At 34.4% G+C, this 20,083-nt stretch overlaps 2 protein-coding genes across 5 annotated transcripts in view; both read left to right on the forward strand.

Annotated features, from left to right (window-relative positions):
• LOC134792376 (protein GDAP2 homolog) overlaps window positions 1-20,083 on the forward strand; it is a 141,809-nt gene that overhangs the window by 105,131 nt on the left and 16,595 nt on the right. The gene's annotated exons all lie outside the window — the stretch shown is intronic.
• On the forward strand, window positions 3,471-7,255 carry LOC134792412 (uncharacterized). Of its 2 annotated transcripts, XM_063763710.1 has the most exons (5): window positions 3,471-3,586; window positions 4,048-4,110; window positions 4,192-4,251; window positions 6,439-6,535; window positions 6,884-7,255. In XM_063763710.1, the coding sequence occupies exons 1-5, from the start codon at window positions 3,507-3,509 to the stop codon at window positions 7,136-7,138; spliced, it is 555 nt and encodes a 184-aa protein (XP_063619780.1). In that variant the 5' UTR covers window positions 3,471-3,506; the 3' UTR covers window positions 7,139-7,255. The 2 variants fall into 2 exon arrangements, with proteins under 2 accessions (XP_063619780.1, XP_063619781.1); XM_063763711.1 differs by having other exon boundaries at window positions 6,439-7,255.

Consider the following 20,083-nt stretch of genomic DNA (forward strand, 5'->3'; position numbering starts at 1 on the left):
AACCAGTTACAACGCGGGATATTTTTTCCCGTTTGGAAGCTTGTTAACCAACCGTGGCTACGAATCGGTAATTCAAAAGTCCCATTTTGTAACCAGCTACAACCCGGGATTTATTTTTCCCGTTTCGAAGCCAGTTACCAAACGTGGTTACAAATCGGTAATGGAAAAGTCCCAATTTGAAGCCAGTTACAAATTGGCATTTCTTTCCCGTTTCGAAGCTGGTTACCAATTTTTAGTTACCAAACGGTACTAAAGGATTTCGTTATAATTTATTTAAAAATGGTCCTATTACAAAGTTGCATTTACTGTAACACCCGCGCTCTTGATATTTTATTGCGCGCGTAAAATTGATATATGGCATAAAACTTTGATGGCCGGGGCTACATTTCCAATGCGAGCAATGTCGTAGAAGAATTCCGATCGTAACATAAAATATAACTTTGGGATCATTGTAAGGAACTATGAACCTGTTCGTATACGACTATACATAAGTACAACATTTGTATATATATATTTGACGTATGACTTTCTAACTTGAAGTGTATTTACTTTTAGGCGTTTGTCGTAGATACCAATTTATCGGAACTTTTTAAACGCTGTAGGTATATAAGATAATTTGATATTTATTTTTATGTTTCAAGGGGTCAGGCAGGTCAAGGAAACAACATAGTGAGGCATGTGAAACTACCTTATGGTGGTTTACTATTATATAATTATTTAAAATGATTAAAATAATCTCTTATGTCAATTAAAATAATCTACATTTAAACAAATAGGTCTAATAAATATTTAGGTATTTATACTCAATAATGAAGTTGATAATCGCATTATATAAAACCACACATATAATTTAACAAATAATTTGTACTCTTACTAAACACCGATTTTTTTAAACCTTGTGCGTCATTGACGCAGGAAGTCGTCCGGAATATCCTGAAATATCAAATGAATATTGCGTATTCCGATTTGGATTTCAAATATAGAACACTACTGTGACCTTGCGCCGTTTTCTACTTCTATTTTTAATTCACGACGTTACTTAATGTTTGTGCGTTTTGAATTATACATTTTATATGTTATATCTTTAATACATATGATGTATAAATAATACCTTAAGTGTTAATTGTTTTGCTTCTGATAATATGCTAATCTAATTGTAAGAATTTATTAATACCATAGAGTCACTATAGTTTTTAAGTTTTATAACATTTGTACGCCAATAGGCAAAACACAGAGCTCTGTATTCAACTATTTTTACTTAAGACCTGTATCACCTGTGTTCTACAAATAAAATTTACTTTACTTTAGGCCCCTTCATTATTATGCCAGTTAACCTATTTCGAATGTTTCTGGCGTCATACACGGAGAAAAAAATCTAGTGTTCTTTACCAGAATATTGTAAATTTAACTTGATTTTATTGTATTATATGTGACAACTAGACTTTTTTTACACATTAATAGAAAATTCTACTTCTTTACAATATCATTTCTAGTTCCTATTACCCACTTACCTAGTATCGTAGAAAATAATCTTTGTGTAGTATACAAAATCTATCTGTAGCCATCATTATAGGACAGGGTAGAGTTTATCAGGTATTTCATTAGTGTTCAATATCATTATTGCGGACTTGAAACGCCGTAGTTTTAAGAACACCAGATTTTTTATTACTTTTAAGTATAATTTTAGCTGACTGAAATAATCAACAATTTCTGTTTACTATATGCAGTATTGGAGAATACCAGATTTATGTTTGTGTTAAAAATAATTGTTGTGGCATGAAATAAACAGTATCTTCTGTTTACTATATATATTGTAGAGTTTAACGGGTTTTATATTTGTGTTCAGTAAATCATTATTGCGGACTGAAATTGTAATATAATGTCGAGTGAAACAGAGTTAGGTTAAATATCTTAGGTGAGTCTTCGCTTTAACATGCTTTTGTTGCGACGAAGACTTACCTAAGGTGTTTAACATTATTCTGTTTAACTCGGCAGTAAGTACCTACATTGGCTTAGTCCGCAATAATGATGTTTATGGTATAGGTGTGGTGGCCTGAAACAAAAACAGAAAAATCTCACTCCTAAATAATTACTATGAGTAAAATAAAAACAAACTTTTCTTTTTTAAATTCGTTTTATTTTTAGTAGTAATAACATAAATTATCGGCCGCAATTTTAGTGAGCGTATGGCAAATATAACACAGAGATCATTTTGGTAGCAAACAAAACACACAAACAGAACACTCCAATATAACCTTATCACTATTAGCAACATATGTATAAATTTTCAATTAAACCGAAATTCGCTTCGTCCGCCTTTGTTCACTACACACAGACACTTTTTTTTGCTAAAACCGGTGATCTAAACAGGAATGCAACCTGATTCATTTATTATTGGCGACACTTGAAATGAACTCTGTCCGGACTTCGGTGAAAATGACAGAATGTTCTGGGCGTTGCGGGCGGCGGCGCAGGGGTGCGGGGGGCCGCAGTTAGCTCATGTTGTGGACAGAACAGTTTTTCGTTACAGGCAAATAATATTTTGTTTAGTGTGCAATTATATTGTAATGCCAACAATTTTTATTGTTGCTGGAACCACTCTTTATTGTTATCATTAAAATGAGTATGTTAGACAACAGAGAACGTATCTAGTTATGAGTGAAAATATTCATAGTAATCAAGAAATTTCGAGTAAGTAATGGGTATTAAAAATCCGCTAACAGGTACGAGAAAATCTAGTACCTGTAATTAATTACATAAGGTGAACCTTAAACAAAGATTTTGTAATACACACTTTTATTATTGGTGTGTTAAACTAGATGATGGTGAACAGAATTAATAAATATTGTAAACATCGCAATTATTGTAAAGTGTTGTATGCTAAATGCATATTTTACTCTGTTACTATTAGATTGTTACCAAAACGATATCAGAGTTTTAGTGTACTAGAATATTTTAAGGCCGTTCCCTGAGCCAGAAATGTAAAAATACCCCAATAATTATCCTATTTTTCTAAGAAACGGTGATATTTGTAGACGTGGGAAAAATAAATATAATTCTTGATTATATTATCTTTAATAACACAGCTTTCGATACACGATTCATAACACTTCGCTCGATACAATTTATTCCCAAAGTAACCTCCAATTCGAATTTTTACTCCAACTTTACTCGTTTCTTTACTATGTGACACTATGAAACAAAAAAAGGAGAAAAATCAATCATAAGTATAACAGTAATTTGACAGCTTTAGAAAAACGATAATTAGAGGCAATATTTTTAAAATAAATAAACATCAACTAATTCTATCGTAACAAAATACCGACTCCGGCCTGCATGCTCTATCTCCGTCCGTCTTTTGAAATGAGACAGTGATGGCTGAGCGCTCGTGCCAGACGGACCTGTACTAGGTGTCCCCAAAACAAATATAAGATTTACTTATAAAAAACTGTGCTGTGTTGTGTGTCCTAGTGATATACCGTGTGCACCAAAACCTTTAAGTTATAATGGGTAACAAGCAATTGAATAAAAAGAAGACATCTCGAAAAAGACAACTCGGAAGATTCCAACAAACAATGGAACTAACGTAAGTAAAAATGTATATTTATTACACAGTGAAATACGTAATTATTACTTAATTTAATATATACTTGATCGTACTAATTAGTAATCCATATAACTTGAAACATTCTAAAAATTAATAATCGCTCCATCTACCGGTAAACATTGTCATCATCTAAATAGCTTAAAAGGATATCGCGATTCGCGACGAAGTTTACACCACGCGGCACTAGCGCCGTTGCCTTGCACGGCAAAGACAGAAAACATTGCCGTCTATGTGTGCGTCTCCGTGAGTCGTAGTTGGTCGTAGTTACGCGGTTGCGGTGTAGTGGGCCTTCCTATAAATACGAGCACACAGTGATACATGTAACGCACACAATTAGACGCATAAAGCGTTCTTTTAGCAATCCATCCACCTATCGAGGGTTCGAACCTCAGCTCGTGATTTGTCATGCGTCTAAACTTTTTACTTTTTTGTCTTTCTAGGAAAAGAAGAAAATTGGATAATTTCACAGCCGAACATGATACTATATCTTTAGACTACATCGAGTGAGTATAATTATTTGACTTGTGCTTTTTAGCCCTACCTACGTAACACAATACACTACTACAATTTATCTTTATTTACAGACTGCAAAATATGGAAATGGAATCTCCGATTTCATCAACCACTGACATTCAAAGTAACGAGTAAGTTCTAATTCTAATTGTGGCATTATCTATGAAAAGGGACCTTATTGTCTATGGCGCTTACGACGCACTGCGTCGCACGGCGTGGTATTTATATCAGAGCATCGTTAATAATGGCGGAAGCGCCATCGACAATAAGGTCCCTTTTCATAGATAACGTCACAAATACCTACCTACTCAAGTACTCACAGCGGCGGCGTACGAAAAGACCTTAGTTAGATTTAGATACCTACTGTTTTCCTATCAGTGCAGATGCTTATATCTTTTTATGAATTGAATTGATATTCTCAATTATTTGGACATATTTTGTACTTATTTTCCTAGATGGCTATTAGTAGTATTAGTACTACCTACTTAGCAAATGTTCGCCGAAAACTAAATAAAATGTCGCCAATCAATAATATCGTACGAGATACATTGCCCTCATCAGTTATTTGATATTCTCCAAGAGGTACTTAATTTAAAAAAACCGGCCAAGTGCAAGTTGGATTCGCACACGCAGGGTTCCGTACCATTATGCAAAAAACGGCAAAAATCACGTTTGTTGCATAACTATTTATTTTATTCTGTTTTTAGTATTTGTTGTTATAGCGGCGATAGAAATTCAATCATCTGTGAAATTTTAAACTGTCTAGCTACCACGGTTCATGAGATACAGCCTGATGACAGACGGACAGACGGACGGACGGACAGCGAAGTCTTAGTAATAGGGTCCCGTTTTTACCCTTTGGGTACGGAACCCTAAAAATGTACACTGATAGAATGTAATAGGGTTGCCTGAGTAAGTCCCGGAAATTAAAATCCCGGGATTTACCGATTGTCCGTACTTTCGTTATTCTTTTACGTATTTTTTAATGAACTGGTAGTTATTTTATATTATACCTACCCTACACAATAGTAAATGATTTCCTTTTCTTGAGCGTGTTGACCGATTTTTTATTTTAATAAAACTAATAATCTTGGGCAATTATTTCCATTTTCAATTTCTCATTTACCTGTGATAGAGCATTTTTAGGGTTCTGTAGCCAAATGGCAAAAAACGGAACCCTTAAGGATTCGTCATGTCTGTCTGTCTGTCCGTCCGTATATACAGCCACTTTTTTCTGAAACTATAAGAACTATAGGTACTGTTGAAACTTGGATTTTCCAACAAAAATAGAAAAAAACAATACATTTTGGGGGTTCCCCATACTTATAACTGAAACTCAACATTTTTTTTTGCATCAATCCCATACGTGTGGGGTATTTATGGATAGGTCTTCAAAAAATATATTGAGGTTTTTGATATCATTTTTTTCTAAACTCAATAGTTTGCGCGAGAGACCACCTCCAAAGTGGTAAAATGTGTGTCCTTTAACTTATAAAATAAGAGAATGATAAAACAAAAAAATATATATATGATGTACATTACCATGCAAACTTCCACCGAAAATTGGTTTGAACGAGATCTAGTAAGCAGTTTTTTTAATACTTACGTCATAAACCGCAATTTTATTATGTTACTTGCTAGATGTTACTATTTGGCTACTTTGTTGCTACAAAGTATTTGACGCCGACTGTACCTGTAACCAGCACAATGGTTTATTTACTTTCAAGTAGTTTTCTCCATTGTCATCACTTGTTATAATATAGGTACCTACATAAAAATTTTGAAATTAGTCTGTCTCACTTTTCGAAATAACTGCATTTCTGGAATGCTGCGTTTTGCGGGTCCATGATCAATTTATGAAATAGTAATGGACTAATTTATAAATTGAGTGATGTTGTAAAGAAATGACTGGCTGCTACAATTCTTCGACCGACAGATTTGTCCGGATGCTTAATGAGAGGCAAAATGTGGCTGTTATTGTTCATCATCACTTGATGATAAAAAATAGTGCGAAAAATAGTTGACATGAGTTGCGTATTACCTATTCTCACATGTATCGTACAACGTTTTACAGTACATATAGCCCTATAGGTTAACTGGAAGAGATCCCTCAAAGGGATAAGTTCGCCTTTGTACTTCTTGCTAATTGTATGTTATTTTTAATATGTCTTTTTGTACAATAAAGAGTTTACTACTACTACTAGCCCTTTAAATATTTGACATAGTTACGTAATGTGTGTGTGCATTATCGCACTAGTGCGGTAAAGTCCATATGTGCTGTAAAACATCATACATTTATTTAATTTTGGTTTTGACAGTGAGGCGACCGGCTCAAACATTTTGAACCCACGCATTGCACAGGTGGATGACACTTATCGGGTTCCTAGTATATTAGAGGAAGAAGATACCCATGAGGTAGGTGATTCATGCTAATTATGCTTATTGATTGTAGAGCAGAGAACAATTTTACCTTTTGTACTAACTACCTAGCTAGAATAACATTGTTTCAACTTCGTGTGCCAGAATTCCATCGTAAATTGATTTATCACACGATTCGTAGTCATTATACAGGGTCTTACTTTTATTTCTCTCGTTGGTTCTTTACCACCGGTGCTTTATATGTACAGTCGACGTCAAATATATGTATACATTTTTCACCTTATTACAAAGGAGTATGCTGCAATAGGTACATATCTTTGACGTCGACTGTACATGATGTGACAAATTGTAAATGCTAACACATACAATATATTTTATTTTCAGTTACAAATATCGTTCAATGTGGAAGAAGAGCTTCCTGACAAAACCGTCGGTCGAAGAATTGTCGCAGTTAGTTACCATTCGATTCGATTCCTCGCATTTTATCCAATAAAAGATTGTATGGAAACTATATACATAAACGCAATATTTCACCGACAAAATCGCAATTTTCTTGTTTTGTTCATACTTCAAGATGGACTCTTTGTGACCTTGACGTCACGGTCACATATCGTTTTGTTCGGGGCGTTTCGCGAGTGAAGTACGACTGTCGGACTTTGACTATCATTTCTGACTTTTGTATTCCTTTAATGCAATGGATCCCATATAGACTTTTGATCCTAAAGACAAACCTGATCGATTGATACCATAAATGAAAATTAGTCATCTATTATCGATAAGTATATATGTTTTTCTTCATCAAATTATCAATAATTTTATTTTTTTAGATTGTTCCCTCTATAAACTCCTAATAGTCTACCTTGGTGCCAAATAGGGAATGCAAATCAGTTATTTTTTCTATGGAAATAATCGGTTATTAACCGAAACCGCGGTTATTTCCATACAAAAAATAACCGATTTGCATTCCTTAGTGCCAAATTTCAAGTTTCTAGGTCAGCTCGAAGTGGGTTAGGTTTTTGATCTATTAGTCAGTCAGTCACAAAAATGCCGGTTTTAAAACGTTAATTTATGAATAACTGTTAGAGCTACGTTTACGAAATGTTGTATTCTAGACAAGATAAGGGGCTTGAATAAATGTGCAAAATTGCATGTGAGTAGGTAAAAATGGTAATAAAATTATCAATAGGAAGGATCAAGAAGTTGTTGCAGCCAGAATTAAGAATTTACCAAGGAGAGGACATGTCACTATCATATTTTAATTCATTTTAAAATGTCATTCAGATTATCAATAAGAGTTTCTTATACCGTATTCGAATTAAAAGAAATATTTTATTAATAACACAATTCTCTCTAGTTTTTGCTCGTATTTAGTATACAACTAACTAATTATTCGTATAAAATTATTTATCGTAGAAACACTCGTATAGTTTCAAAATAAGCTATTTTATTTTGTTGGCATTGTCAAACCCATTGACTATTTTTGTTTTGCTTTAATATATGGTCAGTCGTAAAAGTATTAGCGTCAGCAATGGATTTATATAATGTATTTTTTTTAAAAACATGATATTTCATGCTAAGTAACAGAAAACAGTCAAATATTGTACCGGAAATATTAGTCCCGAAAATCCCGAAAGTACCGGGAATTTAATTTTGAAATCCCGGTTCTTTGCTTGGCTCTAAATCCCGGGAATTCCCGGTACTTTCGGTACCGGTATTTCCCGGGAGCAAACCCTAGTATGTAGGACTGTAGGTACTGTAAAACGTTGTACGATACATGTGCCAATAGGTAATTCGCAACTCGTGTCGATTCAAAACACTCCCTTCGGTCGTGTTCGAATTTATCGCCACTCGTTTCGATTTTCCTATTTGCCGCACTTGTAAACGTAATGTAGGTAAGTACTATTACAATATGGTGCTACTTTACCGCATTAGTGCGATAATTAGCACATTACGTAACTATGTCGAAAATTTAAAGGGCCATATTATGTACTGTAAAACGTTGTATGATACATGTGCGAATTACCTATTTTTCGCACTTGTACCGGTATGCCCTAATTAGGGTTCCGTACCCAAAGAGTAAAACGGGACCCTATTACTAAGACTTCGCTGTCCGTCCGTCCGTCTGTCACCAGGCTGTATCTCACGAACCGTGATAGCTAGACAGTTGAAATTTTCACAGATGATGTATTTCTGTTGCCGCTATAACAACAAATACTAAAAACAGAATAAAATAAAGATTTAAATGGGGCTCCCATACAACAAACGTGATTTTTGACCAAAGTTAAGCAACGTCGGGAGTGGTCAGTATTTGGATGGGTGACCGTTTTTTTTTTTGCTTTTTTTTTGTTTTTTTGTTTGCATTATGGTACGGAACCCTTCGTGCGCGAGTCCGACTCGCACTTGCCCGGTTTTTTTTTAATAAATATCGATGATATACCTGCACAGTATACCTAATAAATAATGATATTATAGAAAACTTGCAGTCATTAATTTGTTTAAATATAAACTGTATTTACACCCTCATAATTAAATATTATTGAAATAAGAGTTGACTTCATTAAAATGAATATTTAATTTGCACTATGTTTCATTTATTTTTCCAATTTAACTTTAACGCCATCTATGAGATGCAGCATGATTTTTTTCAGTATTTAGTAATACGTTTTACAAATCAGTGTCCTGTTAGTTCATTTAAGTCGCTACTTCTTGCGTGGCGCTGTTGTATCGTCATTGTATCTAGGGGCGGGATGGGTGGCGTGAGGGGAGGCTCGATTGTAGATTTCATTTGGGTACGGGAACGGCCTTAACTAGAATATTCTAATATTGTCCAAAATATGAGTCTATTAACCATGGCTGAAATCTGTTTTCCTACACCAGAATCATAACTACTATACAATCTGGTAATATTGTAAAATTTTTATATAAACTTACAACTATAACTTACAAATAAAAATTAAAACTATAAATTTAAAAAAAAACAAACCGCTCCCTGCCGTTCCCGGGTCAAAGGTGCCCATGATGCTCGCAGCATTTCCACGCTGGATCACCACGGACAGCCTTTGCACAAGGAACGACTCGGAGCGGGGGCCCTCCCCTTTCTGTCTGAGTCGACGTCCCAAATCGCGAGTGAAGCGTTTCGCGTCGGCTGACCAGAGCCTCTACCATCAGTTTTAACATTGACATAACGCTCACGTCTACGTAATTTACTTTCTGTACATCTCGCTTGCACTATTGCTCACATATGCGAGTACGAGCGAGATGCATAGAAAGTAAGTTACGTAAACGTGAGCGTTATGTCAATGTCAAAACTGGTGGTAGCCGTACAGCAACCCGCCGTTTCTACAGAGAAAGGGATGACTATGTAGCCAGGGGAGAGAGGGGCATGTTTTTGACGTTTTAGATCCGCTTGAGTTGTAAAATATTTTTTTCTCCGTGTAAGATTGGCAACACTGTGTTCTGAAGATGTCTTTAATGCTATTTTAAATCCTGAAAAATAGATATTTTGTGGGACACTTGTGAAACCATTATAATTTACATTGCTATATTTTAACACTTGTCACTTTTATATGTGCTACCTATATCTTTCTAACATGAAGCATAAGCAAAATTTAATATGAAGTGGTTTAGAAAATGAAATAACAAAAATACGGTTTAAATGTAGATGCGACCTACATTTATGAAAGTTTAGGTTCACAAATAATGCCGAAAGTCATTCATTATAATGTTTGTAGTTTTCTTTAGTTTACCTAAATGTGACGTGGAGTAAAACTACAGAATAATACACAGTACTGTCGCCATCAGATATATCGGAGCAGCCAAGGTACTTAAAAATATCTGAATACGTATTGTAACGTTTTGATAATATAGGCCTTGTCCAGATATTTGTGAACACCTTGGCCGCTCCGATATATCTGATGGCGACTGTACTAAAGTACAGTACAGATGATTCTCTCTCGCCTAGGATGGTAAAATTGCTTTTAAAACAGCAGTTATTAGCAGTAGCGGAAGTAACCACTGCATTAAAATAAACAATACCTTTTGTTTAACAGATTGGGCTTTAAGCTCAAGAAATCACCTCAGAAAATTTCAACTATAGCTTAAATTAGGTACAAAGTAAAAAGCCGAATGAAACCCGCCTGCTGAAACAAAATGATCGTACAGTTTTCATTGTTTGAGGCAATTGAGGCTGAAAAGGGATAAATTTGTTTTAATTTATTACGTCCGCGGCGCAGTTCTCACGCGTCACCGACAATAACAATGAAACAGACATTATCAGTTATAACGTGACTAAACTGAGATCATGTTCTTATTATATTATACGTGGCCGTTGTCTTGACGATTTTTTACCTCACTTAGTTTAATCTTTAGGGAACAAAGGTTTGGCTAGAAAAACAAACAAGGTGAGGTTTTTATTTCACTAACCTTTTATAAGAGTATCCCACTGCTGCGGAAAGGCCTGCCTCTTTCTTGCCATTTGGTCCTGTCCAATGCACACTCCACACACCCGCCACTTTTTATCTACTACATATATGTATCCAGATTGTCCCGCCCCCTCCATCTCCGTTTTGGTTTTCCTCAGCCCCGAGATCCATCCTCTGGGATCCAGTCTGTGGCTAGTTTGGCCCAGCGGTTCGGGTGCATTCGGCAGACGTGCCCAGTCCCACTTCAGCTTGAGGTTTATTATGATTTGTCAATATTATTTTAATATGAAGCGTGGAAATGAACATATCACTCCATTTACCTTTGTGATGGCTAGCATGACACATGATTGCCCCGGACGACCTATAAAACTTTGCATCTTGTATGTAAGATAAGTCATTTTCAACATAATTTTCAAACTTCAAACTTGATTAAAAGTAGATTCCCATCGGCTTGCCTTATTTTCTTACAGTTGAGTTGAGTTTTTCATAAAGAGAAGGTAAGCAAAATCCGGCATGCATACGAATAATTTCGGCCCCAAGATAAACCAAATAAAGTTTGCTATGAGTTTACGCTCCACCCCTAATGCCTAACATAATAAACTTAATAAATAACCTAGTGTTTTATGTGGTAATTTGAGCAGTCTGATGAGTGATGAGATGACGTACGCGGCGGACATGTGGCTGGTTATGTCGCTCCACATTACCCAGCACTGGGTCAATGCTGCCCGTAAATTAATAATATACTAGTATTATTCCGTAGAAACACTATGTTTATAAATATAACATGTTTCAAGTTGTACTAGTGCAACCAGTGCTAGCCACAGGTCATGTTTTATGTCTAACGTCAGTGCGGCCAAATTCGTTTGGGGGATATATTGTCGTTTTCACTGCGACTCGATTGATTATAGCAACGATAGTCTTTAGTTCCAACTTTAACAGTAGAAAAAAAAATACCTAATAGTGCTCTGGCCTCAAGGATTTTGTTTCCGTAATATCTTTAGGGTGCAAATTCCGAAACCTTCTTTTTTTTATGACGGAAGCCTAGTTTAATTTGTAAGTACACCCAGCCGCAAAATTCCATGACGTTGGCCACTATAAATGAATCCATTAATAATGTGTCCAAACAATTTTGCAGCTCACTTTAGGTACCTATGTATAACTTGCAGATGTAGGTACAATAAGAATAGGAGCTCTTTGACAACCGTGACGTAGGTAGTGAGATCTAGCGCGACACCGTGACACTCGCGAGTGAGGTCGCTCTAAGGGCCCTTTGCGCCCCATTTACATTTCGAGTGCTCGTAGGCAAGACAGCCTTCTTGCTAGAAAGAGTCAACTGAACAGACCAGGGGCTGCCGACTTCTGACATTTCTGATTTGTCAAAATGTTAGAATAGAATAGAATATTCTTTATTTGCTTAAAATATGGTACAATGAGTTGGTAAGGATAACATATATCTGTGCTTAAACATATTTTGCTAGTTTAGCATGCAAATGTACACTTAAACTAAACTTAACTAAATACCTATTTAACTTAGTCTACTCAATATTATCTAACATGCAAAACAGGTCATCTGTAGTGTAAAACATCTTAGTTTTTAGCCAACGATAAAGTTGTGCTTTAAATGAATTAAGAGGGAGATCCTTAACATTATCAGGAAGAGCATTAAATATTCGTATACACATATAATAGCTACTTTTCATGAAAAGGGAAGTATTTGGAACAAAATCAATTACAAGTCTGTTTGGGTTCCTTGTGTTTTTTCATGCCTCCTTTGAATGATGTCGTAAAAACCAGCGGGCTCAGCACGGTTCCATTTTTATCGACTATCACTATGCGCGTCCCTTTCGCACTTACATACTTGTTAGAACGTGACAGGCATGGTGACAAGGGATAAAAACGCGACCGTGCTAAGCCGCCTGGAAATATTAATTTGTGTTCGCCTTGATGTTTCGCTATTAGGGCACTTGCTTTACATAGATTAGCCATCATACAAAACACACGACCCTAATGTGTTTATGATCGGCATTAAACCAGATGCCACATACATTACAATATCGAATATATTGAATGTAAATACAGAGTAGGTATACAGACTTTTCGCTCCCTAAGTGGTCACTCGGGCGTCTGACGTCACAGGGCGGGCGCCGCGCCGCCGGACGACCTACGATACAATTTTATTGCTAAATAAAACTTCAACCTTATAACGAAACACCCACAGTCGAAACTCGAAAAGCTAAACTAAATTGCTTTTGTTTTGTGGCGTCACATGTTCTAAATATGGCGCCCGTATTAGAAGCACGTAGAGTTGAATTTAGGAAAACGTTAACAGATGTTCTTTTGTTTTGACGTTGTCGGGAATTGATTTTAAAACTGAATGAAATAATGTTTGGCTGCCAAACCATGTTTGAAGCCATATTATATTTGCCAGTACCTACAAATGAGGCCTCTGAAAATTACTCCGATCGTATGTAGGTATTGCTACAAATTCGATCCTACGCAGAATTCATAAAATATGATTCCATATTCAACACCATTTACGACGATGACGGGTGGATTTCAAAATCCTGCGAAAACTTATGGTTCGGTCTTTATAAAAAAAACTAGTAGGTTGTACGAGTTGCAACTTTTTTATATGTTTTTAAGAACTATTATCTTCATGTTCCTTCAATTACCATCTCCAATAACTTAATAGTTTTTTTTATATAAAATGTTTTATGTGTCTAAAATCATCACCGTCTACCGGAAAAATCTGAACCTTATTGTTTGCAGTGAAAATTATAGCATACCTATCGTACGATTGCGATTTTTCTTTTACTTATATCTTTTCCATGTTGTTGTTTAACACATGGGAAAATATGCAATAATTCCTTCACCGAGAAAGTACATTTAAAAATATTTAAAATTTTGTCACGAATATTCGTCAACACCGTCATGGTAATGTCAATGTGAGCTTATCTCCGTGTATGAACAACGAAATACCGCTAAAGGTCCTTGCCCTATTTTTCACTTTAATATAGAATGCCAAAAATGATTTCACTGTAAAGTCACATCATTGAATCGTGAGAAATATTACGAACAAATTTGTAAAACGTAGTTTGTCACAACAGAGCATCATCACCGTTATGCTTTGGTTTAAAAAAGTTACAAATGATATGTTAGAAATAATTATTGAAATGAATGGCAAACTACATGAAGTTTATTGTGTAGCATAGACATTAACTACTATTATTCGTATTCTAGAAATAAAAACAAGAAACTCTCAAATCGTCAACACCATACCCATCATCACCGGGAAAAAATGACGACCGGTGATGATTTCATGTGTATGGTGATGACGGTTCTCAGAAACTTTTCTAGTTATTTTGCTATAATTCATTATGAAATTAAGCTGTATGTTTGAAAAACGTTCTCTATGTCTTCTAACACTATATAATGTCTACCTTATAAATGTAGAATAAATGTAGAAGAAGATATGACTATTTTTTTCACACTAGAGGATGGTTAGTTTTAAATAACATTTTGACTGAAATAGGCAAAATTTAGGTCACTTAGAACTTAGAACATACAAATGTTTATTTTTTATTATCTAATAATGTAAATCGTGCAACTTAGAGTCTGTAATTGCATGTTAGTCGTGTTAAAACAAAGTATTTAAACAAGCAACATATATTAAGTTTTAAGCGACCATAGGCTACGGTACTGGCTCACTATCGTAATGGCCTTATGTTTTTTGATAATATTGTATTAATTGATGTATATAATTACAGCAATTAATAAATATACCATTGGGTAGTCACCGGACCCAATACCTAACATTTTGTAACTTATGACATGCATTACAAGTAGGGGTCTTGCAACTTATAAAACACTGATTATATATTAATGTTTAGCTATTAAACAATATATATATATGGATTTAAATCATTATAGCTATTTTTAAAGTTAATTTATAAAACAACAAAAATACAAACTTATGCAATGAATCAAATTATCAAAAGAAAAGTAATATATCATAAAAAATTAAGCTCACTGGTAAGCCAGCAATTTTATAATATGATATAAATATCAAATTATGCAGTAGATAAAAGAAGATGCGGGTTTAAACTGGTAATAAGAGTACAATATTGTTAATATGATTTAACATTGAAAAAACCCAAAAAAATAAATAAATACATAAATTGCCTATTTCGGAATATAAATTATTTAAAATTATACGATATAAATACTTGTTATATATTTATTTATATGAATAAAATGTATTTTTTATAATTTTCTAAAAATAATTTATGTAGCTAGTCTTATGTTCAAAAACATGTTATTTGTAATGTTTATTAAAGTTCTAAAGCCTTACAATTAAAAAAAGTTTTTGTTTTTTTAATACGTTTTTAATACATTATATGAATTAGTTCCCAAATCGTCATTACCGTACATGCAGTGTCATTACCGTCTATAAAAGAGTCATTACCATACCATGATTGTCATCACCATCTTGCGTTTTTATTTTCCGAAAGCGATAACTTCAAATATAAGCCACAAATGATTGTATAAATACCATAAATATCCTCAATATACAGCCCCCTATTACTTTACCCAGCTAGAATCGTGTTAAATTAAACATTAAAAAAAAATATTTTTTTGTATGGTGAAATTTTTGGTGATGAAATCCACCCTGACATTACTTACGACGCGACGTTATGTCTTTGCAACATGAAGATACAATGATCTGCCACTATGTTACATGTACCAAAAATCTCTTTTTTGAAGGAAAACTTCTTTAGCGGCGCTGGGCATTTTTTGAGGTGGGGAAAAAATGATAAACTCGAGACAGCGTAAGGCGATCACGTGACCGTGAGGTTTAGATGGCCACTCATTTAGATGGCATTTAAATCAATAAAGAAAAACTCAATAACATTACATGAAAAAGGTTCTAATCTTGTACGGGTTGAAACACGAGGATCTCACAGTTACATTCTAACTTTATATCACTCAAATATAATTCAATAAAGCTACATCTTGATGAAATCGCTAATAAAAGTGAACTCTAGTACTGGTGGATAAAACCCAAAATATCATGACCAAATATATTTAGATGCGAGGTCTGCAAGGTAACTTTACAATTTCTATTCGAATTTTAAACAATTAACGCTACAAATTTGAATTTCGAATTTTACACAAGCTCACTGACCAGCACTTTCGGAACTAAAGTTTTTCAATAGAATGTCAATTATACATAGTGCTGCAGACATTTTGGACTATTCATTGAGTTTTCACTTCTGTCGGCACTCCCGTAGTGCAACCCGTTGTTTTTTTTTAATACTCTTTGCAACATAAACGTAGACTTGAAATGTCCTTTCTGTTCCTGAAAAATAAGGACACTCAGATTTCCAATTACTTAAGGTGGTTCGATTTTCATACAAAATTCAATCCGTGTTCATTAAGTAACTACACACTATTAGTAATAAATATTTCCGCATTTATCTACTTTCGAATATTCGTTTGCGCGAAATGAATAGGAAAACAATGTTTCATACAGAAATCATGCAAAAATCATAGTTAACTTTTCATCAATTTTACGTATGTGTGTGTCACAAATGTCGTGTACAGATACATTTGCGACGTTGCCATACCATTTCCGACGTTGCCGGGCTGACCACGGCGCGAATTTGGAGTGCCGTCATGTTTAGTGCAATTTTGTTGACAGGTACTTAATTGACCGAAGCGAGAATAAGTACCCGAACTTCGTCAGCTTAGCTAAGAACTATCATGGTGTGTTTTGTAAACAGTCGCTTTTTTGCTTATAAACGGAAGGTTCCCGGTTCGATCCCCAGCTGGGACATAACTTTTTGTCGTTTTTTTACACCTAAATTTCGTATTGTTTTTTTTATTTATTATGGGGATTAAGTATGGGCTAAGCGTATTCGTTTATTTTTTACAAAGATAATTAGAAATTATACTCTACCTAATCTCTTGGATTTATACAATCAGGACATCCTCACTGCAATCAAAAAGAAATGTATAAAATTTCCTGTAAGTAGTTGAAAATAATGGAATTTTGTCTATGAATGAAAAACACAATTATTACTAGTTACTACCCGGTAAGTAAATTATAACTTTATTAGAATCCATAGTATATTGTTGCATCATCTTTCTTCCTATTACCTATATTAGACATTTTTTTGACGTAGCGGAAACTAAAACTTCTATACAAATATTTGGAACATAGTTTTTATATTAGCATCAGGATTCAAGAAGAATATGCTAGTGATTCTGAGTTGGAAGAACCCAAAAAGATCATAATCTATGAAAATCAGGTATTGAATATATTTTTTGAAAACGTTGATAAAGTAATTTATTGATAATACCAAATAATACTGAATATCTGGGGGAAGCGCTGGTGGCCTAGCGGAAAGCGCGTGTGACTTGCAATCCGGAGGTCGCGGGTTCTAACCCCGGCTCGTACCAATGATTTTTCGGAACTTTTGTACGAAATATCATTTGATACCTATTTACCGGAACCTATTTATATACCGATACCTATTTTTCGGTGAAAGAAAACAATGTGAGGAAACCGGACTAATCCCAATAAGTTTACTCTCTGGGTTGGAAGGTCAGGGCAGTCGCTTTCGTAAAATTCGCCCATGCCAATTCTGGGATTAGTTGCCAAGCGGACCCCACGCGAGGAAGATGAGATTGAATATCTGGGAGACCGACCAAAGCTTAGAAAACATATACAAACTCAAAAATGCGCGTTTTCTCACAGATCAGACCTAGCTAAGAGATCCAACCCCTTATAGCAAATTTCATTGAAATCGTTAGAGCCGTTTCTGATATCATCCAAATATATTTATTTATTTATTTAAACTTTATTGCACAAAATACAAATAAAATGTACAAATGGCGGACTTAATGCCTAAAGGCATTCTCTACCAGTCAACCATAGGGCTAAACAGAGATGTAATAAAAATGGTTACATATCAGAATACCGAAAACTGATTTACCTAATGTTGAATCACCTATGCTTGATTCACCTATTTTTAAATTACCTATCAATCATTTTACCTAAACATTGACTGACCTAAGTTTATAATACCTAAGCTTAAATAACCTAATGGACGAAATACCTAATGCACAATATACCTAATGCACGTTTTACCTACTGCACGTTTCACCTAAAGCTATTGTACCTAATGCACGAATCACCTATAGCTGATATACCTAATGGACGATACACCTAAAGCTGATATACCTAATGAACGATGTACCTAAATTTGATTTATCTAATGGACGAAATACCTAAAACTGTTAAACCTATCGCACGAAATACCTAAAGTTGATATACTTCCTGCACGCATTACCTACTGTCGATATGCCTAATGCACGGAATACCTAAAGTCTATATACCTAGTACAAAATTCATATCATTTTGCCGAATGATCAAGTCGCAACTCCACCCAATAAATCGTATAATTTCCCAACCTTACAGTAGAAACTGTTTGTTTGGATAACAACTTAAAAATACACTTTTTGAAAAGCTTCTTTTTAGGTAGTAGAATGATTTCTGAAGTCTAATACAAAATTAGTTATCTTATCAAAAACTAAATTTTTGTAAGTTAGCATCATGACGATGAAATAAAAGTCGGTTTTGGCACTGTTTGGTCGCAGTTAACCTAACACGCTTCTCCTCGCTTTGCTCGTCGTCGCACCTATCTCGACTCTGGCAAATGACTAGACCTTATATTATAATAAAAAATAGTAAGTCAATTGAATGATTTGGCTAAAAAATTTATACCAAATGTTGTAAGTATGTCCTAATAATATTCTACTATACAATAATTATATCTTTGATTTTAGGTACATATTTTGTTCACTAAGTGCATCGAGTTCAGGTATTTCGTGCATTAGGTGTATCGAATTTAGGTATTTCGTTCATTAGGTATGTTAACTTTAGGTAATTTGATCATTAGGTATACCGACTTTAGGTAATTCGTGCAGTAGGTATGTTAACTTTAAGCAATTCGATCATTAGGAATACCGAGTTTAGGTATTTCGTGCATTAGGTATATCAACATTAGGTGTTTCATGTATTAGGTATATTAGCTTTAGGTATTTCGAGTATTAGGTGTTTCAACTTTAGGTAAATCGAGCATAGGTATTCTGAGCTTAGGTAAACCAATTGTAGGTGAAACGTGCAATAGGTAATTCGTTCATTAGGTGTTATGAGCTTAGGTTAATTGGTCATTAGGTATTTAAAAAAATAGGTGAAACGAGCATAGGTGATTCAACATTAGGTAAATCGATTTTCGGTATTCTGATATGTAACCAATAAAAATGGTGCAAGAAGAAGAGTAAGAGAATTCAATTAGGAACTATTGCAAACAACTGAAAAACATAATAAACTACATATACAATACACAGATAAAAATAATAAAATATATACATAAATAAATATATATATATATATAAATAAATATATATATATATATATATATATATATATATATATATAATAATTGCTCGTTTAAAGGTAAGATAACACAAAAAGACAAAAATAAATAAAAAGAAATTACCTACTCGCATCAGTCTTGAACCCCAATCCTCTTGCACGTATTTCCACGAACATACCGCAACGCCATTGCAGCATTCTTACGTTGTGCGAAATTGTCTACTACAAGGATCAAGGAAACACTGTTTGCATGTGTGAGTAATAGTAGGAAAAAGCGTGACAGCAACACTCCGTCGAATTAAAAAGGTGGTTTTTGCACAATGAAGTATTCAATGTTTATTTTAATAGTTCAATATTTATTTAAAGAGTGCGCGAAACATACTTTTAAGTATACAAATACCATGACCATTTCACAAAAAAATAAAACCTGAAATTTTGCAAAAGTGGTGCCATCTAGCGAGAGTTAAGTTTTGAGTAACCTAGGCGAACCACCTTAAGTTATATGTATAAAAATAAATATATGTATATTTAATTACAACAGATTCTAACCTCATGAGGTGTTAAATATTCTGAAAGCAGTTGTGTTTACATTGTGAATATACCTGTTTATAAAGTGCACAAAGACTGCTGCTGCTAAAGACGGTAACAGACTCGAATCAAATGGTTCCTATATATAGGTACATCTGCTTCCTATATTTTTTTAAAGTTTATGTCTAAAGT

Source organism: Cydia splendana, chromosome 7 (assembly GCF_910591565.1).
Source record: "Cydia splendana chromosome 7, ilCydSple1.2, whole genome shotgun sequence".
Classification (NCBI taxonomy): domain Eukaryota; kingdom Metazoa; phylum Arthropoda; class Insecta; order Lepidoptera; family Tortricidae; genus Cydia; species Cydia splendana.

Excerpts from the sequence above, each read along its gene's own strand:
- LOC134792412 (XM_063763710.1), top strand. The coding sequence starts at position 3,507 with ATGGGTAACAAGCAATTGAATAAAAAGAAGACATCTCGAAAAAGACAA. Across the intron at positions 3,587-4,047 it reads CAACAAACAATGGAACTAAC|GAAAAGAAGAAAATTGGATA; the intron begins GTAAGTAAAAAT and ends TTGTCTTTCTAG. Across the intron at positions 4,252-6,438 it reads ACTGACATTCAAAGTAACGA|TGAGGCGACCGGCTCAAACA; the intron begins GTAAGTTCTAAT and ends TGGTTTTGACAG.